At 35.7% G+C, this 27,257-nt stretch overlaps 1 protein-coding gene and 1 long non-coding RNA gene across 4 annotated transcripts; both read left to right on the top strand.

The window, feature by feature from the left end:
- The first annotated feature begins 10,191 nt into the window (after positions 1-10,191).
- LOC112765885 (uncharacterized) lies at positions 10,192-14,028 on the top strand. Of its 3 annotated transcripts, none has more exons than XM_072223354.1 (11): positions 10,192-10,306; positions 10,420-10,789; positions 10,959-11,033; positions 11,114-11,167; positions 11,325-11,403; positions 11,491-11,618; positions 11,828-11,911; positions 12,257-12,340; positions 12,598-12,749; positions 13,079-13,229; positions 13,337-14,028. In XM_072223354.1, the coding sequence occupies exons 2-11, from the start codon at positions 10,442-10,444 to the stop codon at positions 13,664-13,666; spliced, it is 1,485 nt and encodes a 494-aa protein (XP_072079455.1). In that variant the 5' UTR covers positions 10,192-10,306; positions 10,420-10,441; the 3' UTR covers positions 13,667-14,028. The 3 variants fall into 3 exon arrangements, with proteins under 3 accessions (XP_072079455.1, XP_025667533.1, XP_025667531.2); XM_025811748.3 differs by having other exon boundaries at positions 10,230-10,301; XM_025811746.3 differs by lacking the exon at positions 10,192-10,306 and having other exon boundaries at positions 10,313-10,789.
- A 788-nt stretch (positions 14,029-14,816) lies between these two features.
- On the top strand, positions 14,817-19,885 carry LOC140181038 (uncharacterized). Its single transcript, XR_011875548.1, has 3 exons — positions 14,817-15,221; positions 17,569-19,439; positions 19,511-19,885. It is a non-coding gene; the product is annotated as an uncharacterized lncRNA (long non-coding RNA).
- Positions 19,886-27,257: the final 7,372 nt, after the last annotated feature.

Raw genomic sequence — 27,257 nt, 5'->3', positions numbered from 1 at the left:
TGAATTGAGTTATTAAAAAGAATTTACAAAGTTGCAAGAAAAGAGATAATCATGGGTGGAAACATGTAATTGAGCAATCGAACCCTCACCGGATGTGTATCCGCTCTAGTCACTCAAGTGTATAGGGTTGATTCACTCAATTCTCCCCTAATCATGCTCTGTAAGATTTGTTTTTCATCTAACAATCAACAATTATTTCATGCATGTATACAAATATCATGAGGACTTATTCATAGGTTGTAATGGGACTAGGGTAAAGGTAAGGATATATATATGGCCAAGTGAGCTTGAAATTTAAATCTTTGATTAACTTAAACTTTCCACCTAACCTATATAACAAACTATACAATTCTAAACAAATCTAACTATCCATTCTTCACTTTTTCACACACTCATGCATTCTCTTTTTTATCGCAACCCATATGCATTGATTATTAATGAACTTCACTTTGGGGCATTTTCCTTTTTATTGGTTCCTTTTTCTTTCTTTCTTTTTTTTCTTTTTATTTTTCTTTTGTTTTTTTTCTCTTTTTCTTTTTGATGAATTATATACAAAGGTACCAATGCATATAGTTTAAATATTTAATACATGAGTATGTATCCAATTCCCAAAATTTTCAATAAAAATTCAAAAATATACTTTTATCTCTATCCAATGTTCCCAAACTTTCCAAACTTGAATGATAAACACACTCACTAGCCTAAGCTAATCAAAGATCCAAACAAGGGACATTTATTGTTTTTCGCTTTAAGTCTTGTAATGTGCTAAAATTAAGAACAAATGAGTTTAGCATAGGCTCAAAGTTGGCTAACAATGGAAAATAAAAGATAAGGCTATTTGGGTAAGTGAGCTCAATGAAATGATGACCTCAATCGTATAAATGCATGTATACATAGAATAATGGACATAAAGAATCAAACAAATCAAAGATTATAACCATAGAAAGAGAATAATACACACAAAAATGAAAATAATGGTTATATGATGTAACCACACAATTAGGCTCAAAACTCACATGCTTATGTGTTCTTAGCTCAAAACATGTTCCACAATGTATAGTTCAAGCAAGTTTTAAAATTTTTTTTTTCAAATCAATTGGGGTGTCCTATAGATAAAATCCTTAAAAAATTTCATTATTTTGGCTAAGCTTATTATATATATAAGAAAATGCAACTAAGAATCTTAAAAGACCTAAAAATGAAATGCAAAAGTGTTGAGATTAGAAATTTGTCACCCAAAGATGGCCGATTGGTTGGACGACCTCCCCACACTTAAAAGTTTGCACCGTCCTCGGTGCATTCAAAGATGAGCAAGGGGATACGGCGACTCTCCAGATTGCCACCTTCAGCTGGTGGATCAACCGGCTGCTGCGTGTTCTTTCTCGCGCTTTCATTTTTGCTTATGATGACTCACCCATGAAAGATAGAAAATAGCACAATAATATGAGAAAATGCAAAACCAAGGAAGCATAAATTATTGGAATGAGGTAAATCACTAGAATTGAGTGAGTGAATTAGTGTGACATTAAGGAAGAATAGTGTGTGAGTTCTAAGTTGCATGCAGTTTAGAACATACGCACTGATTTTAAAAGTTATGTCACAATTACACAAAGAAATTATGCACTTCACTCATTCTAGTGTGCTTGAAATACTTTAAGGAAACTTGTAAGTTAAGATAAACAAACAAGCGATAAAGAAGCATAAAAGAATTCAAGTAAATAATCAAGCAATTGTGAATTGGATAATGAATGGACATTGATTAATGTGTAAGGAGACTTAATGAACCAAATGAAATATAGAACTTACACATCAAACAATGACACATATTGAAGTTTGTTTGCAACACCTAAGTGACATAGAGGTGGAACACATGGGTGTTATGGAACTTAGAAAAAGAAGATAGAAGTGAAAATCAATCACATAGCAAGCATGGTCCATAAATCTTGAAAAGCTCAAAAATATGTCACTAGCTAAGCTTTCGATCCAATTCCACAATTCCAAAATCTCAACGCATGAAATAGGTGAACTGATGTGAATAAAAGTTTAATCATAAACAAGCATCACCTAACAAAAAATGCATTGATAATACACAATTGTCTAACAATGGATGATGAATGCATGGTGGCCAAAGCATGCAATTCAAAAGAGTTAAGGTGCTTGAAGGCAATGTCATACGTACTCAGTACGCAAAGATGTCAAACATGAAAAATTCAAGACCAAGTAACAAAAGGTAACCTCAATAAAAGAAGTCCAACAATGAAAATTAACAACAATGATTTTAAAATAACATCTCATTAATAATCAGTAGCAATAGATAGCAAACAAGATTAATAATCCAACACCTATAATGAAAAACAGAGAATTAAACAAAAATTAAACTAACTAATTAACTAACTAAAAGAAATGGTGATAGATGGTGATTGGTAGTGTTGGATGATGGTAGAAAGAGAGAAAGAAAAGAGGAGAAGAGAGAAGAAGGAAAGAAATGGAAAGAAGAGAAGAAAAGAAGAGTGGTGAAACATGGCTGGGTCACGCGTACGCTTCGTGTCATACGTACGCGTGAGTTACAGAAACGCAATGCGACGCGTACGCATTGGCGACGCGCATACGTAAATGAAGAGAGAGATAAGTGACGCGTATGCGTGGGATGATGTGTACACGTAGGTGGATTTTGTGCTAGAGGCACAATTCCAGCCCAAAACGCGCGCAACTCTCTAGTTTTTGTACTGACCCTGCAAAATTTGGATGTCACACGTACTTATGGGCGACGCGTACACGTGAGTGGTCGAAAAACTTGGGGTGACACGTACGTATGGGTGACGCGTACACGTGGTTACGCGTACGCGTGGCATGGTGCTTTATTTTTCAAAATATTTCCAAGTTCTTGCACCAAACCAAGCATTTCAAACCTCCAAACAGCTACCAAAATACCATAAAACTTATTTAACAAACTAGACTACCAATTAAACTCAACTAACTAAACAAAACATGAAATTAAACTAATTTACCAATATGTACAAAAGAGAAAAAATGAAAAAGATGTTACCATAGTGGGGTGTCTTCCACCGAGCACTTTTATTTATTGTCCTTAAGTTGGACTTATGGGGAGCTCTCATCAAGATGGCTTGTGCTTGAATCCATCTTTGAACATCCACCAATCCTTGAATCTCCAAGCTTTGATGGAGTTCTTCACAAACTATGAGCTCCCAAAACTGATCCTCTTTGTCTGATCCGGGATCCCATACTTTGTTTTCACACCCGTCTTCAAGTTGATCATCATAGTTCCATCCGAGTGGTAAGTTCTTAGAATTCTCATAAGGAAACCCAAACATCCTCCTAGATCCATACAAATTGGTTCTACACCAACCATTGCTCCCAAACTTGGAGTTTCCAACCATAATGAACCGAGGATTTTGACGCCTACCACTAACCAACTTTTTCTTTCTTTCCATTCCACAAAGAGCTCTAAGTTGACCATCCGTTTCAAGCAACCCATATTTAAGTGGAATAAGAAAGCTAAGGGATATGAATTTTACCCACTTGAATGGTGTAAAGGATGATGGTGACTTAGGAAGGGGGACCTCTCCACACTTTGACAATGCAAGGTCCACTCCCTTGTGCTCTTCTTTAGTTACCTCCACCTCTTGACAAGCATCTTCCATGTTCACCTCTTGACAAGGCTCTTCACATTCAATCACTTCCTCACCAACCTCTTCTAGCTCTTCTCCATCATTCATGTCACAACTTGGAGGTAATGTGGAACTTATCTCAATATCTACCTCAATTTTAATGGAAGAAGACTCCTCAAATACCAAAGGGTCATGTGTTGGTGTGGAATCATCCTCAAGAGGAAGATTTAGTGCTTGCTCAACTTCTTCCAATTCTTCATCATTCATCATATGCTTTGGAGGTTGCGCACCCTCCTTGACATCGCTTTCAAACTCAATGGAAGAAGGTTCAATAGGATCCTCAAGGTGAGTTGTTAATGTGGACAAGAACTCATCAATGATTGAGTCCAATTCTTGATCAACCTCCCCTAATTCTTCAATCACTCCTTCTGGCTCAATTGTCTCAACTTCCTCCTCTTGTTGCACTTCTTGCTTCAACTCCTCTTCTCCACTTTGAAGCTCCAAATTCTCCTTCTCATTGTACTCCTCAACTAATCCTCCATCGTTGGTGTGGGTGGCGAAGCTATCGTCGTTATTTCCAAGGAGGAACCCCGAAGATCCCTCTACCTTGGGCAGCTTGGAAGGACATGTACCCTTGTTATGCCTCCCTTCCTTTGAAGGGTTCGTCAAAAGAAAGAACCATAGAAAGACTTCCATAGAGACCGACAGCTCCAAATACTCGCATACCATCTCAAAACACTGGACGGAAGCCCAGCTGTTTGGGTGCAATTATGACGGCACCACCTCACACCGATTCAGAAGCGACATCACAAACGGGGAGAAGGGGAGGCGAACTCTGTAAGAACTGCAACTAATCAACCGGTTAATTAAGTAATTAATTGCCCAAAGTAGGTTCCGAAATATTAGAGTGAGAATTTGAGGATCTAAAGGTGATTTTTGAACTCAGTAGGTCTTTCTGAGTCAGAAAATGTATTTTCTGCGAAAAACCGTGAAAAACCGCAAATCGGTAGTTGAACCGGTTCAACTGGTTCAAGTCTGCCCAGTGCCGTGCGAGAAAAGTTAAAACAGTCAAAAACCTTAGAAAAATATTAGAAATGAAAAACCAAACATTAATTTTAAAGGTTTGTCTCGAAGTTGGGCCAAATGGGCTAAAAATGCTAACGAGTTGGACCGGACCCAAGTTGGGCCCAAGCCCAACATATATAAACACTAAGTGAACCATTTTCACCTTCATTAAACACACACACATCAGAATTGAAAGAGGGAGAGAAGAGATTGAGCACTATTCACTTCAATCTTCTCAAGCTCATATCTTGAGCTACAGAGCTCCGATCGCCGCACCATTTACGGCTACGCGTTCCTTGTGAAGAGCTCTACAAAATCCATAAAAGAAACTGGTAAGGTAAGCTCCAAATTCTCTCAGTTCTTCTCCTCAAAATTTCGGTTTTAGGGCTTTGGGATTAAGTGAGTTTTGTAATTTTGGATGTTTAGGTTCACTTTAATCCTTGCTTAGCATTGGGTTTTGACTTCCAAAGCTATTGGAAAAGGTAAGAGCTCTTGAACCTTTGTGAGATTATGTTTATGTTGAACCCTAGGTTGATTTGTGGTGATTTATATGTATATAGCTTGATTATTGTGAGTTTGGGAGCTATTGGAACATATTGGTGCTTGTTGAAGTGGAATTGAAAGCTTGGTTTGGAGTTGAGAGCTTGCTTGTGCTCATTTTTGGGTTTTGGTGCATATAGGGAATCGGTCAAGGTATGGTTTTGGTTTTCTCTATGTAGTATATAATATTCATGGACACTTAGGCTAGTGACCCATAGGATAGGTTTGAATTATAATGGTTGATGAGTTGTTTGAATGTTGATGTAAGATGATTTATGATGGGGTAATGATTATTGAGATTAATTATGATGATTGATAATGTTATGATGATGATAAAGGATTGTGTGAAGTTGAGAAATGGCTTGGTATGATATATGTGAAATTGATGTTGATGATATGGTTATGTGGTTTGAAAAGTTGAACGGGGATTGACTGTAGTATTGCATGATTGATATTGATGGTTGGAGAATAGTGAAATGTGATGGGAAGATTTTGTAAATGGTTAATTTTGATCCAAGACGGTAGTTTGTGTTGTAAATGGGAGGTTGGTGTTATTTTGGTTGGAGGTGGTTTGAGGATTTTGGAAAATTTGGTAAATTGTGACTTTTGGGTAAAAGTTAGTTTTTAGTGAACTTTGTTCGATCATAATATATACTTCAGTTTTCAAAATTTTGATGAAATTTGTTTAGAATTAAAGATCTTTGAAGACCCTTTAAATTGATATAAAGTTTGTAAAATTTGAGTTTTTGTAGAGGGAGTTATGATCATTCAAAGTTGGTGTTGAAAATCTGAAATTCTGCAGAGTTGCAAAATTTTGTGTTTTCAGGTATGTGTGCACACACAGACCTGTGCGTACGCACACGCTAGCACAACTTGTGCGCGTATATGCCAATGAAGAATTGCAACTGTGCGCACGCACACGTTGGGGAGGTCAGTCTGTTGGGGGCGCTAGCACAGCTTGTGCGAGTGAACATATTTGTAAATTTTCGTACCAGTGCGTACGCACACGCCCTGCTTCTCAAACTTAACTTTGTTTTCAACTATTTCACCTTCCCAACAAGATTGTAAGCTTCTATAACACCATTTAAAGACTTTTGGGCTTGGTTTTGAGTATGAGAACATGGGATATAACCTAAGAGTTTTAGTTGATGGTTTTATTAAAAATTAGAAAACAGAGGATTAGGTTTCGGGTGTACTGAGGATGGTTTGATGTTATGTGAAGGATGATTGATATATGAGATGAGAAATGATGAACTGTTGATGTTCGGAAACTGAGATGTGAATTGACAGTGGTTGAGATGAGTCGAGGACTCTAAATGAGATGATGGATCCATGTGTACTGAAAATGTTTTTCTGAAAACCACTGGTGTATCATTTTATATTAAGATTATGAGACGCTATGCGCCCGGCAGGGACGGCGGTTGGATCCCACCTGTCGAGGTAGCGGCGGCGGCGTAAGGATGGTGGTTTAATCTCGCTTACGTTGAGATGTGAGGTCTGTGGCAAGAGTATCCCGCTCGCATCCCTTCGGATCTATAGAGCGTGCAGGCGCAAAACCCTGGACAGTGATCCGAGCACTATATCTCGGGGGTTCCCATTGATGATTCTGAAGGGCAACATCTCCATGGAGATGTGTCGGGTTGGCAGTTGAACCGACAATATGATATCACAGCCAGTAGACAGGCATTCATCATATGCATTTTTTATCTGTTTGTATGCTTTGACTACTTGAAATGACTTGCCTATTTGTATAACATGCCTATTTGCTATTTGAATTACTTGCCTTATATGCTTCTACTTATGTTTTACTTGCATTGTATATTACCTGTGTTTTCTACTGGGATTGAGGAGGTTCGGAAGGCGGTGGCGATGGAATCGCATGGAGGATCGGTTGGTGTAGGCTGTGGGACAGCGGTGTTTGGTTAGAGTAGAAATTTTCTAAGATAGATTACCCAGTTTATTTATGTTAAGGTTTATATATTATGCTTATTTGTTTTAGAATGCTTTAAGTTTGAAATCTTATGATGGATATGGAGCTTAGAATTGCCTTTGGCGTCCCGGGATCTTATATCCTACATCACTGGAACTGTTACCATACTGAGAACCTCCAGTTCTCATACCATATGTCTGTTGTGTTTTTAAGATGCAGGTCGCAACCCACCTTGGTGAGTTGTTTGGTTGGTGACAGAAGCGGAGGATCTGGACTTCTTTTTGAGTCTTTTTGATTTATTTTGTATATGCCTCTCACTCTTGTATTTGTTTTGCCTAGAGACTTGTATTTGAGAGAACAAACTTGTATAAGCTGCTTTTACTGTTTGATTTCTGTATATCTGTATATGGCTAGCCGGCTTAAACTTCGCGAGCCGTGGCTAGATTCTTATGATATTATACTATGATATTTTGTTATATTGTATCTATTTCTTGTGTTTTAAGTTAGAAGCTTCGTTAGCACGTTTTGTGCTTTTCAAATCCTAATTTTGAGATATATCCTTCATCAGGCTTCTAGATTATAATAATTCTTTATATATATATTATCTGTATGAGCTTAGAACTGTCGTAATCTCTGGTTAACCTTTGCTTTACTATGCGAGGTAAAGCTTAGGCTAATTAGGGTGTTACAAACTCCCAAGCTGGTGAACATCGACTTATACACCCATAGCCAGTCAGCAACTCGGGGGGTGTTCAAGTTAATGTGGCATATTCGCTCTTGATCTCCAGGAACGAACGCGTGGTAGCGCTCCTCCTCGAGAGTCCCTCCGCAAAGCAGGTCGGAGCGACGGAATTCCTCCAGCTCCTCGAGGATCATCCTGGAGGGCTGGTCCTTTACGTCCGAGGTAACCCAAGTGTAATGGTCTACAGGGGTCCTCAGAAGAAGGCGTTGCGCCATACCTACAGTGGGGGCACCACTCAAAGTCAGACCAAGAGGTCGGGAACTCAGAAGAAGTGAAAACTAGCACTACAGCCTACTGGACGAGAATTTGATGGCGATCTAACATTGAATGACAAATCAAAAACAAACAATGCACTAAAATGGTACCCCCTCTAGCAATTACCTAACGTAAGCTACGTTGGGTCAAGCAAAAATGGACTAGAGCAGAATAAAAGTGGCATGCATCACCAAAGTAGTAATCATAGGATGAAACAGTAAGAGTAGCAAAGGAATGTGAAGCACTTACAGAAGAAATATGCAAAAAGAAGGCGATGGTCAGATAGTGAACTGTGCCAGGAATTCTCTCGAGAGCGATCCAAAGACTGAAGCAGCAAGAAGAAGCAGATACGGGAGTGAGTGGAGAATGAAGGGAAAAGGAAGAAAGGCAGTTTTGAAAGAATTGGAATAGTAACCGTCGAAGATGAAAGCGCGAAAAGACAAGGGTATAATGGTCATCTCCCCTGGCCTTTCAAATAAGTCATAATAGGCATTAAATGCCCTGCGCGAAGAACGAGGCGATGGTTGACGTTCCCCAGGAGCAGATAAGGGGTACTCGCGCGTAGGGGGCACGCCCCTGTCACGAGTGGCCGACCTATCAGGGACCACGCATAAGGGGGAGTTGAGAAAAATGCGCCAGCCACGACGCTCGCCCTCATGGCCAACGCGTTGGGGGCACTGTTCCGGCCCAACCCATTAACTTGGGACTAAGGTCCGGGCGTTCGCGCCGACCCGATGGGTTAATGAGGGCCAACCAAGGGGTGACCCGAGCAACACCTCCCTCTGCGTGAACCTGGACAACTAGAGAGGAAGCTTCTAGGAAAGAAGGTCTGCCCATATGGGACCCACGCTGGTACAGACTATATAAGGGGAGGGTCCTACCCCTCTCCCAAGTACGTCACCTACTCTGACATAAACCCACCATCTCGTACGGACACTGACTTGGGCGTCGGAGTCCTTTTGCAGGTGGACCCCCCTCCCACATACACTGCTCGGCAGTCCGGAGGAATCCCATGTCAAGGCTCATCAACACCCATCTCCTAGTCGCTTCACTTTCCTCACCTTCAGATCCGACCCGTTCGATAAGCGAGCAACCGAACAGTTTTGAATGGCTGAATTAGTTGGATTGGTTTTAAATCAATTCTAAACTTGTTTATGAATTACTGAATTTCTGAATTTGTTGAATTGCTAAAATTTCTTGTGTTATTGCTGTGAATTTTATTGTTGATTGGTTTATGAGCTGATTAGAAATAACTAACTATGACAGTGGTTGAATTTGTTGAAGGTATAAATAAAGCTAGCAAAGATATTAAAGAAAGAAGTCAAAAAGACTCAAGATTGATTAGTTAGAATTGGTGTTCTCAAGTTGGTTATTTGTCTGCATAATAATTTTGCAGTACATGTATAAATAGCTACGAGTCATCAGACTCTAAAGAAAGAGATATAGATCATTGCTTTTGTATACACTTTTTTTTTCCTTACTCTAATGAAGAGGTATATTCAGATTACAATAGGTTGTTGGTTTTCATTCTGTTTTCTCAAAGGGTTCCTTTACTATTATTTGTTCTTTTAAGCTAAGCTATTGCATAGTTTTTCATTCAATTTTAGCTTCTTGGCAGAATTGAAATGTTGAATTGTTTTTAAATTGCTGAATTAGTTGAATTTGTTTTGGATTGGTTTTGAATCAGTTGTGAATTAGTTTATGAATTATTAAATTTCTGAATTTCTGAATTATTTCTTAGATATAATTCATGAATTGTTATTCTTATGTGTTAAATTAAGATACTATTGTAGTACTAATTAATTGAAACTTGATTGTTGTTAAATTAAAATATCATTGTAATCTGACTAATTCAAATTTTAATATTAAGTTATTGATTGTTATATATTTTTATTTACGTGGGACTCAGTCATCGGTTTAACTAGTAAACTAGTAGCATAACTGGTTTAATTACGGATTCGATTTTGACAACTATGCTCTTGGTTGAGTTTATTGCAATTCACGTTTGCTTTTTATGTTCTTATTTTTAAGACCAAATTTGAGTGTTTACTCAAACACCTTTATGTTATGTCACGGGATTTTTGATTTGTTTTGTTAGCAAAAAGCAAATAAATGCAGGGAGAAACGATTGATATTGGTGGTAGGGTAGGGCAACAACAAAGCAATATGAAATTGAAATTTTCTTCTCTCTTTTTATTTTTGGCCCTTTTACTGCTTAGGATGCTTCTTATGAGTATTTTCTGTTTTCGAGCTGCAAGAGCGAAGAAGGTGAAGGAGGGTATGATGCTGAGAGTGGCGGTGCAATGGAGCTACTGGAAGCCAATGGCTTCTCTTCCTCTCCCAACACTTCGATTCCCTTGCCGCCCACCTCTCCTCCAGTTCCCCATCTCAAACCTCCTGTCTCCTCTGTCCGCCTTCGCGGCACTTGCTCCCAGTGACTCTTTCTCCTCCTCCTCTTCCTCCTCCTTCCATGTTGATCTCCAACCTTATCTCCGCTGCTCCATGCCTCACAAGCGCCTCCGAGTCGCAGTACTTCTCAGCGGCGGTGTCGACAGCAGCGTCGCCCTCCGGCTCCTCCACGCCGCCGGCCATTCCTGCACCGCCTTCTACCTCAAGATTTGGTTCCAAGTACTGCTCCCTCCGAACTCTAATCCCTCATTAAATTCTCACAACTGAGTGTTCATGACATGATTTGACCTAGTGTATGCTGGCATGTAGTTAACAAAACTGCACCTTAATCGAACTATTCCCAACACACTCGCTTAGATTGGTTCTGACGCATGGCTTTTATCTGTAGGAAGATTTTGAGAACTTTTGGTCAGAGTGCCCCTGGGAAGAGGATTTGAAGTATGCCAAAGCTGTTTGTAATCAGGTTAATTTCTTTCCTTGTTCACTACTCAAAAGAAAGAGCTCATTGTTGCTTATGTATAATGCAAACGAGTTTTATTACAGGTTGAGGTGCCATTAGAAGTTGTACATTTGACCTATGAATACTGGAACAATGTGGTATGATGAAATGAACTCCTCTCTTGAACTTGTTTTTGTCTATTCTTTACTCAGTTTCACCCAAGCTGTCAAACATCAAATTATAGCACATTCATGTAATTAGACTATTAAAATAATTGAGTAATTCTAATTAAGATGCACACATGCTACATATCAGGTTTCTTACATCATTGAAGAGTATCGTTGTGGCCAAACTCCTAATCCGGATGTTCTCTGTAACACAAGAATAAAATTTGGTGTGCATTGAATTACATGTGATGAACAAATTCACTGCCATGGTTTATTCTGTGTACTCTTTCGATAATCAAACATTAGTTTTTCAGGTGCATTTTTGGATGCAATAAGTGGTATGGGATTTGACTATGTTGCCTCCGGACATTATGCAAATGTTATCCACCCATGTGCAGATCAAATGGAGGAACCATCTGTTCTGGAGCTGTCACAAGACATGGTACCCATATGAGATGTATATACTATTATCATTACCTGATCTTGTTTGCATTTCAGGTTTATAGGTGATATACATAGTCAGCTTTCTGTGAAGAATTTAGACAGATTAACTTAAATTTTTTTAGAAGTCCTATTAAGTGTTTGCTGTCTCGTTAGTCAGGTAAATATTTTTATTAGCAGTTGGTTTCTTATGTGGTTTTAAAATTTTAGGTGAAAGATCAAACGTATTTCCTTTCACACCTCTCACAGTCCCAGCTGAAGCAACTTCTTTTTCCTCTTGGGTGTATTTCCAAGGTTTGTTGTGACTGACTTGTACCAATTACAATGCTTTATTTTTGTGCGTTATGTTGTCACTTTTATGATGGTCTAGCATGACTAATCGGCTGTATGCATTCAGAAAATACTTGTTATTTTTGTAGTGCCCTGAATTGTAATTTGAGTTTGAAAATTATATGTTTTGCACTAACCACTTATGAAAGGCCCAAGAAGTTATTTTGTCCTGTTTAGTTAACATTTTTTTATCATTTCGGGAATGCTAATATTTTTTTGTAAATGAAAAGATTAAAAACAATTATAGCACTGCATTGTGAAAAATAAAATTTGAAGTCTAACTTTTGTCTTCTGCCACAAATTTTGCAGGACGAAGTCCGCAGGCTAGCAACAGAATTTGATCTTCCAAATAAGGATAGAAAGGATTCACAAGGTATATGCTTTTTGGGCAAGGTATGCAAAGTAAACAGTTCTATTACACTATATCTATGTCAAAGTTTTGAGGAATTGATTCTTCTACATATCACCAATGATTCTTTTGAATTGATTTGAAATGTGGATGATGTTGATTCTGAAACTTTATTCATGTTAATTTACATTTTGAATAATTTACTTTTATGTTGTCAATTAGTTCACATTTTAGTATTTTGAAACAAATCTCAAAAATAGTTTTCTTATTCAAAACCATGTCTTTACCTTCTGGGTAACAGATAAGGTTCAGTGAATTTGTTGCAAGACATATTGGGGAGAGGGAAGGTATCATACTAGAAGCTGAGACAGGAGATTTCCTTGGCAAACATCGGGGATTCTGGTTTTATACTATTGGCCAGCACCAGGGTTTACGTCTACCTGGGAGCCCATGGTTTGTTCCCTCTATGTTTCTTTTTGGCATCAACTGTATTATCTATCTAATGAAGTTTAAATCATATAATTATAGATTCCATTTTATCCTGAAGATAGATCCCACATATTGTAGGTGAAGAAGTATGAAAGTCTGAACTATATAGTTCACACTGGGAGGTTCTTAAACTTTTGATAATTTTCTTGAAAGGGATCAAGCTTTTGCTCTTCAATAAGTTTCTCCATCTAGATTCATTTTAAAATTTGCTTTCATTGTATATTTATCCTAGTCTAAAGGATTAATTTTGGCCTCCTTGTAAAGTTTCTTATCCCATTTTTCTTCTCGCACAGGTATGTTGTTGAAAGGGATATTAAAAACAATGTAGTCTTTGTGTCAAGAAATTACTTTTCCTATGACAAAAGAAGGCGCCTATTTCGTGTAAGCTCTTTAAAATGGTTGAGTGGGCTGCCTGCAACCCAGACAAGTCAGCTTCAATGCAAGGTGAGAAGTTCTCTCGAATTTCAGTTTTTCTTCCCTGTTTGGAGAAACTAGAAACATTTTCGTTGTGTGTATAGTACTGTAAGTTCTGTTATCTTGAACCATTTCAGGTGCAACACGGTCCGGGATTCTACGATTGTAGTTTCGAAATGGAAGTAGGAAAGGATGGTCAAGAAAGCGTTGCTGTTGTCCGGTTATCTGAAGATGATCAAGGCCTAGCAGCTGGGCAATTTGCGGCCTTCTATGAGGGAAGGAAATGCATAGGTTCCGGTGTGATTTTGGAGTCATGGGATGATCAAAGTTTTCCTGTATGTGCAAAAGCTTCAGAAATTGCAAGAATGGAAGATAAATCAAAGCTAGGGAATCCAGTCAAGATAAAAGTTAAACCAGAAGAGGTGTTTGTTTCCAGAGGTAGCAAACAAAGCATGATAAGAGAATAAGAAATTCTTGAGTTGTTGCCACTAAAACAATAAGTAGAGGGCTTTATATATTCCCTTCCAATTGGCAATCAAAATAATCCATAGAAATGGACATAATGTAGGGAGTAGGAATGACTATTTTATGTTGCAATGCAAAGATAGTAGAAAAGCAAGAGCACCCATTATTTGGTAGTTTGTAGTTGTTTTTTTTTTGGTGGAAGGGGTTGGTGGTAGCACCAACGTTCTGCAGTCTGTACATAAGTACATTATTGACAATATATAACTTAAAAGATACTTCACATGTAACAGAGAAATTTAATTATTGTATCATGGGGGAAGAGATCAATGAAATATGGGTAGAAAGACATTTATGACGCGGACAATGCAAATTTATTTAACATCAAATGAAATATGTTAGTCCAGGTCTAGCCGACCAATCCCAATGCTTTTTGCAGCGTTGTGAGCACAAATGTTCATAATCTGTCATTAACTAAATCAGTTGTAAATTGTAATACTAAAAATTGTGGGAACAATTCGTATAACTATGAGAAGCAAAATAAAAAATGCAAACTACTATACAAAAATGATGTTACTAACTACATATTATTACATTAAATGGGAAAATGATAATGTCAACTTTCTTTTTCATAATACTTTACACAAACACTTTGTATTATATATTTGCATGAATTTGTAGAGAAAATAAGTGGCATTATTAAAATTAATTATGTTAGGTGTACATCAAAATTAATTATTAAAACTAACTACTAGTATAAAATATATATTAAAATATAAAATATATTAAAAATAAATTAAACAACACATATTTATACGCAAATATATAATGACTGATTTTAGTATATAAATATCATTTTTGTATTAAAATACGACTATCTATTTTTCATTAAATCAAATATTGTTAATGATTGTTCTTAGGTATATATACATTAACAAATAAAAAGAAATTTTACATGAAAAAAAGAGAAAGGGGGACAAATCCCGCCAAATGTCTGAATGTTCTAGCACTTAGCTCCATAGTTATTAAACCCGACTCGAGTCATCCTCTAGATGTTCAAACATTAGACCCGCTAAAATCTGGGTTGACCGGCCTAGATTTTTTGGGGGAAAAAATTGACCCGGTCGGTTTATATAACCGCACTTTTTTCTTTTGTAACGCGAAAACGGCGTCCTAATCTTATCTCAAGCCCTCAACGTCTCTCTTCTCTCAAGGCTCTTTCTCCTCACTGTATTACCTAAGCTCAAGCTCTCTCACCTCTCTCATGGTTGGTGTTGTCATCGCACTCACTCACGTCTCTGGTCTCGCTCGCTTACTCACTGTCTCGCACTCAAGGTTGCCGTTGCGCGCTGTGTTGTCACCGCCGTCTCGCTCTCAGTCGCCACCTTACCTGCGCTCATCTTTGCCACCGGCAGAAGCAGACGAAACCAGCATCTGGTCCCTCGGCTTGTGGTGGTCATTGTCTTCCCCCTAATTTGCTTGCTTTGTTGTCTACTTGTCTTCCATGGGGTTGTCGTCTTCTGGTTTGAGGTCCTCGCCGTCGTCGACTGCCATGGATTAGTGAGTTCCTGCATCATCGCTTTCTCTGTTCTATCTTTTTCTCATTTTCCTTCTCCCTATATTTTGAGATGTTGAGTTTCTAATTAATTAATTTACCTTGTTGATGATCTAAATGTTGCTGTAAATCATAACTGAACTAGGACTTGTTGAATTTGTTGCTGTAAGTTGAATTTGCTGTTGAAAATATCGCTGAGCTAATTTTTTGGTTAATAAAAATCATCACTGAGTTGAATTTGTTGCTGATTATCATCATTGAATCTTGATTTTTTTTTTTTGCTGAAATAATCACTTAGATAAATCATTTATTGTTGTAAATCATCTTTGGAGTTAAATTTTTTGTTGCTGAGAATTAGTATAGTTGAATTTGTTGTTAAAAATTATCAATGAGTTGAATTTGTTACTGTAAGAATAGATTTGATTTTTAGTATTAATTGATTTGATTCTTACATAGGCAGTATTAGTCAAGCCCAAGTTTGTCGAATGAAAATATAGATGTCGACTTTGAGATCACTCTTTAGACTTAATTTACTTATTGTTTATTATTAATCCTAAACCCCTACTCTTAAATCTCATACCCTAAAACTTAAAACAATATTCCCTAAACCACTTATCCTAATCTAACTAGTTGTAAATCTAAAATACTAAACTCAAAATTCTAATTTATATATTAATAGTAAATTTAAAACCCCAATGCCTAAACTCTACAACTTAAACACAAAATCCTAATAAAAAGAATACTAAATCCTAATTCTGAAACACAAATTCTAATTCCTAATTCAAGAACCATAAATTCTAAACCCCTAATTCTTAAACTATGAATCCTAAACCCTAATTTATAAGCCCTATACCCTAATTTAAAAAACTCTATCTTAAATCCTAAACATTAACCATAAATCCTAAACTCTAATGTCAAAATTTTAAATTTTAAATTCTAAATTCTAATCTAAAAATATTAAATCTTAATTCCTAATTCTTAACACTAACTCTAATCCTTAAATCTTAAAGCCTAATCTAAAAAGGCTAAAGTTTAAACTGTAATCCAAAAAATACTAAATTCCGATTTCTATGCATCAATCATATTTTTCAACCATAAATCGTAATTGAAAAATCTTAAATCTTGAACCTATAATTGCTAAACTCTAAATTATAAATCCTAATCCATAAACCACATATCATAAACTAAAAAAAAAACTCCTATATGCAAATCCTAATGCATAAACACTAAATCATGAATAGTAAATCACTGAACTTAAGATGGTAATCCAAAAAATTCTAAATCCTTACCCCTAAATCTTATATCCTAAAACATAAACTATAATTCTAAATCCTAATCCAAAAATCCTAAACTTTCAATCTTTCGCGTGTTGCATGATAATAAACATAATAAATAACTGTAGACAATACCTTAATTAGAGATACTAAGAAAAATCACTTAATTCCTTCTTATTAAATTCTTTTTCAATTGAAAAATAAAAATTTAATGTACCTTTTTCTTTAATGTATTATCATGCAATTTTTTTTTAAATAAACTTAATTTTGACAAAATCTAAATTGATCAAGACCTTTATTAAGTTCAAATGCGGTTAGTGGTATTAAGTGTTAATATCTATATCGTATAAAATAATCCATATAAGTAGGCAAACTATTAAATAGCTTTTTTAACTTCGTTTTTGATTTAATTCCCTTCTTTTCAATAACTTTATCTATAAGTATGTAAATTTTTTCTATAAAAATATATACGTATGTAATTTATATCATTATAATTATCTCTAAACGCTAACTTTTTCATTATGAATAAAAATCTCTATAGGTTGACTCTCGTTCTTGAAAGCATAGTTATCAAATTCGGACCGGACCGGCCGGTTCGACCAAAAAACCGGTGAACCGGATCCTTAATCGGTCCGAGTTAACAATCAAATTGATTTAATTCCCTTCTTTTCAATAACTTTATCTATAAGTATGTAAATTTTTTCTATAAAAATATATACGTATGTAATTTATATCATTATAATTATCTCTAAACGCTAACTTTTTCATTATGAATAAAAATCTCTATAGGTTGACTCTTATTCTTGAAAGCATAGTTATCATCCGGACCGGACTGGCCGGTTCGACCAGAAAACCGGTGAACCGGACCCCTAATCGGTCCGAGTTAACAATCAAACCGCACAAGCATACAAACCGATTAAACTCTTTTAACTTCGTTTTTGATTTAATTCCCTTCTTTTCAATAACTTTATCTATAAGTATGTAAATTTTTTCTATAAAAATATATACGTATGTAATTTATATCATTATAATTATCTCTAAACGCTAACTTTTTCATTATGAATAAAAATTTCTATAGGTTGACTCTCGTTCATCGAAACCGCGTTCATCGAAACCGTACCGGTCAGACCGCAGATGACGTCAGCTCGTGGATTTTAAAAAATTTGATGCAGTGTCACCTGGCACTCCTGGAAAATAAAGGAATTTGTAACCACTAGGCTATGATGCTTTTTTGATATTATTGATGCCTTTTTATAAATATATTATAACTTATTAGACATATCCTAATTAATAACTTTATCTTATTAACTCTTTTACTCATGTAAAATTTAAAATCTCCTTACACTTTTGTCTTTTTATTCTAATGAGTAATTTTATATTTAATTTAATTAATTTTTTATTTTATATTTACTCACTTAAATTAATTATTTTTTAATTTTACATAATTATTAAAAATATTAAATGTTGTTAAATATTCTTTAAATTAAAAAGATAAACAAAAATATTTTTATTAATCATACCATATTTTTGTTATTGATAATTATATAATATTTATTAATATTAACTCTTTTTCAACATATATTTTATTAATATAATTAATTAATAAATTATTGATATATTAAAATAATTTAATTTTGCATAAAAAAATTTATTATAAAAAAATTAAATTTTATGTAATTATTTAATTATAACCGAGTCAACCGGTTCAACCTGTGACCCAACGGTTGAACCAGTGACCCAGTGACCCAGTGGTCTCACCGGATTGATTACCGATTCGGTTCTGATAACTATGCTTGAAAGTGTTTACAGTCATAACTCAAATTTTTATACTAAAAAAAAAAAAAACCCCACATTTCTACTTTGGATAAAAAATTTGACTATTCTGCTAAAAAGAACTCTCAACCTGTTGTGTGTATATATATAACTTTTTACCTAAAAAATGCTCGATCATTTAAAATTTAAGGACAAATTTAAAATTTAATATTATTATAATAAATACTTATAAATATTTTTTTTTTGTTTCCTAATTTGCTTACACGATTTTCCTGATTTTTCTACATCAATATTAGGTAATAGCTTTATGCAATGATAATTTAGTTGATAATTTATACATAAATATAATTAATATCTCAACAACATAGTTTGTAATAACTATACATAACATTAGCAGTGATTTATCATATGATATTTTTGATATTTGGATAACTTATATTTTTAGATTGTTTCTGAACATTTAATATTATTTAAAAATATTAATTAATGACTGAATACATAATATAGATTTATAATTATTAAGTAAGTCAATTACATGAATTATAGATGGCGCAAATTAAAATAAACATATAATAAAGTTCACATAAACTTAAGAATATTACAATTTAAAAATTTTAGAGAAAATGACAAATAGGACTTTGATCTTTTTTTCGTGGATATTTTTGTCCTTGACCATTTGAAAATACTTTTAAATTTCCGACCTCCATAAAAATTGAACGGATGAATCCCTCCGTGCAAATGCTTCCATCAGACCCAACGAAAAAGTTTGGTGTGGCTCCCGTTCTGATGACCTGACGTTACGGGTACACGCGTGGCATATAAGTGGGAGGATAGTTTTAAAAATTGGACAGATAAGTCCCTCTCTCTCAAAACTATGTCGTTTTGTGTGTAGCCTTAATCATTAAATTGATTGCGTTTCTTCGTATAGGCTGGTGGTGAGGAGTTCTACCTGCATCAACAATGGCTACCAATGGAGCATCATCAACCTCAAGAAGAAGCGTCGGTGGAATGAGATAAGAAAATTCAGCTTCAAGCTCAGTTCCGTGTGTTGTGTATGCCGGAGACTTAAACGACGGCGTCGTCGCGAGGTGCTTCTATAGAGTTTATGCAATAATGTATATGTCGATGACCATTAGCAATCCTAACATAATCTTCTTGGGTTGCCCATTCTATAAGGTAAGATAAAAAATTTGGAGATTTTGATTTGAAATGGTTTTAGATAGTAAATGATTTTGGGATTTTAACAGGAAAAGCAACCGCATTGCAAATTTTTTGTTTGGGTCGATGAGCATCTTGTTAGAATTGGAAGCAACGGTTGCATCTCTGATAAAAGACATTTGAGTGAGAAAAATGTTGAAGTTGTTGAAGAGGAAGAGGAATTGGATTATAGGATGGCTGTTTTAGAGAAGAAAAAAAAATCCATTAACTTAGTATATTGGTATAATTGTATGTGCTGTTTGTGTTGCTTTTTATGTATGTAGTGCTTGAGAAATAAATTATAGAAATCCGAATAGAAAAATGAATTGTTCTAGATTTTTGTTGTGTATTGAAACATGCCATTTAGATTATTTATGTATCCTGTAATCTAAATGCAATTCAAGTTATGATATCAGTATGTTGTTAAAGTTATGTTTTCAATATCTAAAAAAACATTAAACCGTTGAAGAAATAAACTTAAAAATTGCATACATAAACACATAACATAGATTGAAAGTTATATAAACAAGTTTGTCACAGCTAAATTTCCTAAAAGTTTTTCAAAAAGAATAAGTCTCCTAAAGTGTATAGTTTTATGAAGCTTAATATCACAAAAATACACTTCAAACACATAACATAGATCCTAAAATGTAGATGTGCAGAAATAAGTCTACTTAAATCATCATTTCAAGTTTTTTAAAAGCTATTACAAGACAGTGGAATGCCCAAGATCACATAGTTCTTCACTTCTTTGGATTGATTAAGGGTGAATTAGGGATGAATTTGAACAATTTAGTTGTGACCGTGCTTGCTGCTGCCAATGCCTCCTTGATAGCTGCCGTACTTAGAGCCCGTTTGGGAAGTGACAAAAGCTACTTTTTTTTTACTTTTGAATTATGAAAAGTTACGATAAGCGTGTTTGGCACCATTTTAAAGAAGAGCTTTTAACTTTTCTGAAAAGTTAATTTGCAACTTTTGGAAGAAGTAGAAATAGATGACTTATCTCCTTTTCAATAAGTCATTTTATCACTTCCGTAAAAAAAAAATTGATTTCAAAACAAAAAAATCTACTTTCGTTCTTGATTCTGTGAAAAAATGTTTCCTGTTTCTGCTGGAAATACTGGCGAGCCACCATTTTCAGGCAAGGTTCCATCTTCTAGAAGCACTGGCTTTCTACCATCATCTTCACGCAATGTTCCATCTACTGGAAGTGTTGGCCCTCCACCACCATTTTCAGGTAACGATTCATCTGTTGGAAGTATTGACCCTTCACCACCATCTTCTGTTCCATCTGAACCAGCATATATTCCTTCCAAGATATTTTTTTTTATCATTTTATCATTCTATTTTTATTATTAATTTTGTATTGAACATTGTGTATGCTATGAGAACTCAGTTTTAATTTTTTTTATATGTGATTTTAATTTTATTTTTTTATATGTGATTTTATTTTTATACAACTTGCTATTATTTTTATAATTATTTTTATAATTTTTTTTATGTTCTTCCCCAACAAATTCATGAAAGTGGCAAGTCCGAAAGAAAATTTAAAGCTGATTAGAATGAACGAAATATTGTTATATTCATGAAAATATGTAAAGAAGAGATGGTGGCTGAAATAGACCTGGAACACATTTTAACAAAGTTGGTTGGGCAAATTTAAAAACAAAATTCTTAAAAGAGACTGGTTTAAATTATGAGTCTAAACAATTTAAAAAACAAGTGAGAGGCTATGAAAAGAGAATGGGGACTATGGGCTAAACTAAAAGGAAAAGAGACCGGTCTTGGTTGGGATCCTATTAAGAAAACCATACAAGCAAGTGATGATTGGTGGGATGCTAAGATTCAGGTATGTTGCATTTTTTAAAACTATTTCAGAAATATCAATTTTATCGAGAGATTTTTAATTGTCATTTTATCGTCTCAGGAAAATTCTGATGTGGCAAAATTTAGAGAGGAAGGTCCAAAACATCTTGATGAAATGGAGTTTCTTTTTGAAGATGTTGTAGCTACTGGTGTAGGTGCATGGGCACCTTCTGAAGATATAAATGATAGTTATAACGATAGATATAATGACGAAGATAATGGTAATGAGGAAGAAGGTTTAGAAGATGAGTTAAATGATGAATCAACGCTTCCTAGTGCAATGAGACAAAAGAGAAGAAAGGTTGGAAAAGGGTCTAGAGCCTCTCAACTTTCAACTCAACTAGAACGTATAATTAATGTGTTTGAAGAAGAAAATGTCAACGAAATAGCTCATAGAAATAACGTACCAAGTATATCTTGTAAGGCCCACATCGGTTGGGGAGGGGAACGAAGCATGCCTTATAAGGGTGTGGATACCTCTCCCTAGCATGACGTGTTTTGACGAGTGAGTGTGGGGGGCTTCGGCTAGCATCCCTATCGTCGAAGGCAAAACCGTGAGGCCTTGTGTGCCAAAGCGGACAATATCGTGCTAGCGGGTGGTCTGGGCTGTTACAGATGGTATCAGAGCCAGAACCCGGATCGATGTGCCAGCGAGGGCGCTGGGCTCCCTTAGGGGGGTGGATTGTAAGGCCCACATCGGTTGGGGAGAGGAACGAAGCATGCCTTATAAGGGTGTGGATACCTCTCCCTAGCATGACGCGTTTTGACGAGTGAGTGTGGGGGGCTTCGGCTAGCATCCCTATCGTCGAAGGCAAAACCGTGAGGCCTTGTGTGCCAAAGCGGACAATATCGTGCTAGCGGGTGGTCTGGGCTGTTACATATCTACTTGTTTAGCTGTTCTCAAACAATTACCTGGGCTAGAACTGGGGAGTGATATATTCTTTATAGCTACAAAACTAATGGCAAAAGGTCGAATAGAGAGAGTTTTATGGGGCTAGAAGATTTTGCCTTACAACTTGGTTGGTTGAAGACTCATAGTTTAGCAGATAACTATAAGATAAGATAAAGACTAAATTATAATTTAATTTGTGTATTCTGTTGGGCTGAATTTGTGGACCGTGAGACGTCTTTATTGTTGTCATGGGCTAAGGTGGAAGAGTGGTTTAATATGCCCCCGCAAGCTGGAGGATGAAAGATGTCAAGAAAACTAAGCTTATTCAGATTAAGATAGAAGGGTTGAGGAGACAAAGGCTTGGTGAAGATGTCAGCTAGTTGCCCAGAGGAGGGAATTGGGAGAAGTTTCATCACTCCAGCTTGAGCTTTTTGTCGAACCAAGTGACAATCAACCTCTAAATGTTTAGTCCGTTCATGAAAAACCGGGTTAGCAGCAATATGAAGAGCACTTTGATTATCACAATATAAAACTGGTGGGCGGATAGGAGAGATGCGTAAAAATTGTAACACATTTAGTATCCATTGAAGTTCACAAGTTGTGTTGGCAAGTGCACGATATTCTGCTTCCGTGGATGAGCGGACAACGGTGGTTTGTTTCTTGGTCTTCCAAGAGATTAAAGAACTACCTAAGAAGAAATAATAACCTGTTAAAGATCGCCGAGTGTCAGGACATCCGGCCCAATCAGAGTCACTGAAGCCGAGAAGCTGAATTTCTGATTCCCTTGGAAAGAAAAGTCCTTTGCCGGGACTAGTTTTCAGATATCGTAACACATGCTTGGCAGCTTGAAGATGAGATTCAGTAGGAGATGCCATGAATTGACTTAATTGTTGAGTGGCATACATGATGTCCGGTCGAGTAGTGGTGAGATAGATAAGACGGCCAACCAAACGACGATATACAAAAGGGTCGGATAGCAGGGGACTTTTGTCTTGATATAGTCTTGTGGTACTATCCATTGGAACAGAGGCAGGTTTAGCACCTAATAAACCAGAATCTTCCAAAAAATCAAGACAATATTTTCTCTGAGATAAGCAAATTCCCTTCTCTGATTGAGCAACCTCAATACCCAAAAAATATTTTAATGGGCCCAAGTCTTTAATTCGGAAGTGTTGGTGCAAAATAGACTTAATGGCAGCAAGTTCAGAAATGAAATTACCAGTGAGAACAATGTCGTCAACATAGACTAAAAGGATAGAAATTTGATCACCAATGAATTTGACAAATAAACTATAATCAGATGAGGTCTGCTGATATCCATGAGATAGCAAAAGATGAGAAAGTTTGTCATACCACATACGATTAGATTGTCGTAAATCATACAGTGACTTTAGTAGCTTACAGTATTGATTCGGTTGAGGAGATATAAATCCAGGTGGCAGAGTCATATAAACATCCTCAGAAAGATCTCCATGTAAGAAAGCATTATTGACATCCAACTGATGTATAGGCCAATGCTTCATAGAGGCCAATGCCAAAACTAATCTGATGGTGGCAGGCTTGACAACAGGGGAGAAAGTTTCCAAGAAATCAACACCTTCAGTTTGAGTAAACCCTTTAGCCACAAGACGTGCTTTATATCGATCAACTGAACCATCAGGCTTGCGTTTGATGCGATAGACCCATTTACAGCCAACCGGCTTAACTCCTGTAGGGCAATCAACAAGACACCAAGTTTTGTTCATCTCAAGAGCATCCAACTCATCTTTCATAGCACTACGCTAATTAAAGTGTTGATTGGCGTCCTTAAAAGACTTTGGCTCAACGTCAGAATGTAGAGATAAAATAAACTTTTTATGTGAAGATGAAAGAGAAGAAAAAGACATGACTGAAGATAAAGGATACTTGCACTTTGAGGGAGATTGATTTGTAGAGATGAGAGAGGAGTTACACAAGTAATCAGAGAGATATGCTGGAGGTCGGTGAGGCCGGTCGGAATGACGAGGATGGGTTGCTCAGGTGGTGAAGAAGGTGACGGGGGATGAGAAGGTGATGGTGGACTGGTGTCTAGTGTTGAAAGTGATTCGATAGTCATGGGTTCAACTTGGTTAGGAAATGATAGTGAGGAAGAAGGAGAGGTTGTTGGAGAAAATAAAGAACTAGGTGGAGTTGGGTCAATGGGTATAGGTGCGAGTTCAACTGGAAGACTAACTGAATCTTGTTTTTGAGAAGGTGTGTTTGGCAATGTTAGGCTGAGTGTCTGGAATTGGACATTTTTTGTGACTAAGGGCAAGATCATTTCATAAAAAATTACGTTTCTAGAAATCTCAATTCTTTTATCTTCTAAATCATAAACAACATTATACCCTTTAAAACCAGGTTGAAAGCCAATAAATACAGCCTTTTTGGCTCTTGGATCAAATTTTGATCTGTTTGCCATTTGGGTAGAAACAAAACATAAGCATCCAAAAACTTTAAGGTCATGATAATTTGGTGGATGATTGAATAAAATCTCAAATGGTGTTTTAAAATTAATTGCGGATGATGGAACTCTATTAAGTAAATAAACAGCATGTCTAACAGCATAAGACCAAAAAGATGATGGTAAATTAGATTGAAACATAAGAGCACGAGCTATATTCAAAATATGTTGATGCTTGCGTTCTACCCTTCCATTTTGTTGAGGAGTTTCAACACAACTACGTTGATGAATAATGCCCTTTGTAAGAAACAGTAGTTCGAGAACCATTTGGTAAATGAACAATAATAGGAGAAATTTGTGTGTAAGAAATAAACCAAGATAAATTTGATGCAATATGATCTGTGGCACCAGAATCAATGATCCAAGTATTCAAGAATGAATCTCGATTTGAAGAATTGTTAACAGTAGAAAAGGTATTGAAAGAACAAAGATAATGAGTAATTGGACTTGGCAAAAGCTCAAGTTGGTTTGAAGGATGAGCTTCTTCATTGAAAAGAAGTGCCATGAAAGAAAAGTGTTGGGCTGACGAAAGGTCGAAAAGAGGCTCCGGATGAAGTTGCTGGTGTGCCCTTTCTCCTTGATCCATGGATGTCAGCAGATGTGTCTGGTTCTTAAAGTTTTTTTTTGCTAGAATGTCTCTTTTTAAAGTATTTATGTGTTGTTCAAAAAATATTTTCTATGATTATATTTTTTTATTATTTTCTATGGTTGTTTGCTATTTTATATTTAATATGTGAACTAGTGTTTATTTGATATTAGTTTAAAATATTTGTATAACAGGATATCTAACAGCTCAACTGAAAGTTTGATGTCAAATACAAATGTGTCAGACGAAGAATTTGAAAACAAACAAAAGGTCGCAGCCAAACGTAAGAAGAAGACAATGACTTTAATAACAATCGCAACTTGTGTTGATTATTTTCTAAAGTACGTTGTGAAAAATCCACGAAGAACTTCAAGATTAACAGGAAGTGGTTGGGTAAATGAACTTTTAAATGGGCATCCTATTCGTTGCTACCAGCAATTTAGGATGAAAAAGCTTGTGTTCCTTCATCTCTGTGATGTTTTACAAAGTACTTACAATCTGAAGACAACAAAAGGGTTGGAATTCATGAACAAGTAGGTATATTTTTATATATCATTGGACAACCAGGTTGAATATGTAATGCAGAAGAGAGATTCCAACATTCAGGGAAAACTATTTCTAGACAATTTCATTGTGTATTGGATGCTGTTTGCAAGCTTGCTCAACATATTATTCAACCAACTGATCCACAATTCACAGATACTCCAGTGGAAATTAAAAATGATGAAAGATATTATCCATATTTTAAAAATTGTATTGGTGCAATAGATGGAACTCATATACCTGTTGTTGTTCCTGCCGACAAGAAAATTTCATACATTGGTAGAAAGGGATTACAACTACAAATGTGATGGCAATATGTGATTTTAACATGTGTTTCACATTTGTATGGGCAAGTTGGGAGGGATCTGCACACGATACTAAAATTTTCAATCAAGGTGTGCGTAGACAAAGTCTTCATTTCCCTCTTCCTCCTAAATGTTAGCATATGAGACTGATATTATTTATATTAGATTAAACTCTTTATTTTTATTAACTGATTTTGTGGTGCACTAAATTTTTGCTAGATAAGTACTACTTGGTAGATTCTGGCTATCCGTATTTTATGGGATTCTTAGATCCTTATAAAGGTCACAAATACCATCTTCCGCATTTTAGATTGGGTCCCAAAGCAAGAGAAAGAAATGAAGTATTCAACTATTATCATTCTAGCCTTAGATGTACAATTGAACGCTCATTTGAATGTTGTAAAGTAAGATGAAAAATCTTAGGTGCCATGCCATCGTTTTCCTTTGACACACAAGTTAGAATTATTAGTGCTTGTATGGCTTTACACAATTTTATTCGACGGAATGACACAAGCGATGAACAATTTGAAGAATTCTATGAAAATTTTGATCTTATGAGTGAAGGTGAAGGTGAAATAGAAGAACCAGTTTCTAATGATATTACGTGGAAAGAACCGAATGCTGAAAGTGCTAGAAAAATGGAACTAATTAGAGAACAAATAAAGAATCAATTGCCTGATTGATTGTAATCTTGTGATTTGGTTATGTAAAATCAACCTTCAATAATGGAAAGTATTTGTTATCATCGTTATTTTAATATCAATTCTCTTATGTTAAAAAAATTGTATTTTTTGAATTATTTATCCAAACGCTACAACTTTAAAATAAGTACTTCTATAGTTAAAAATCTAAACACAAAATAACTTATTTATAAGTTACTATTAATAAAAGTCTTATACTTTAAACTCTTTTTTCAAAAGAACTTATTAACTTATTTAAGTTATTTAGTGAAACTGAGCCTTAATCCTGGGATGACTTGAGATGGATGTGAGCCAGGTGGACCAACTTGGTGAGAACCGTTTAAAATATGGACCTGGTTTTTCTAACTTTAACTCGTGGCTGGTGACGAAACGAGTACTCGAACTAGCTTCTCTGTCCATCCATTTGACAGCTCTAACCCCAA

The sequence above is a fragment of the Arachis hypogaea genome, chromosome 17 (genome assembly GCF_003086295.3).
Source record: "Arachis hypogaea cultivar Tifrunner chromosome 17, arahy.Tifrunner.gnm2.J5K5, whole genome shotgun sequence".
In the NCBI taxonomy this organism is placed as follows: Eukaryota; Viridiplantae; Streptophyta; class Magnoliopsida; order Fabales; family Fabaceae; genus Arachis; species Arachis hypogaea.
This window is presented reverse-complemented; position numbering and strand designations above follow the sequence as displayed.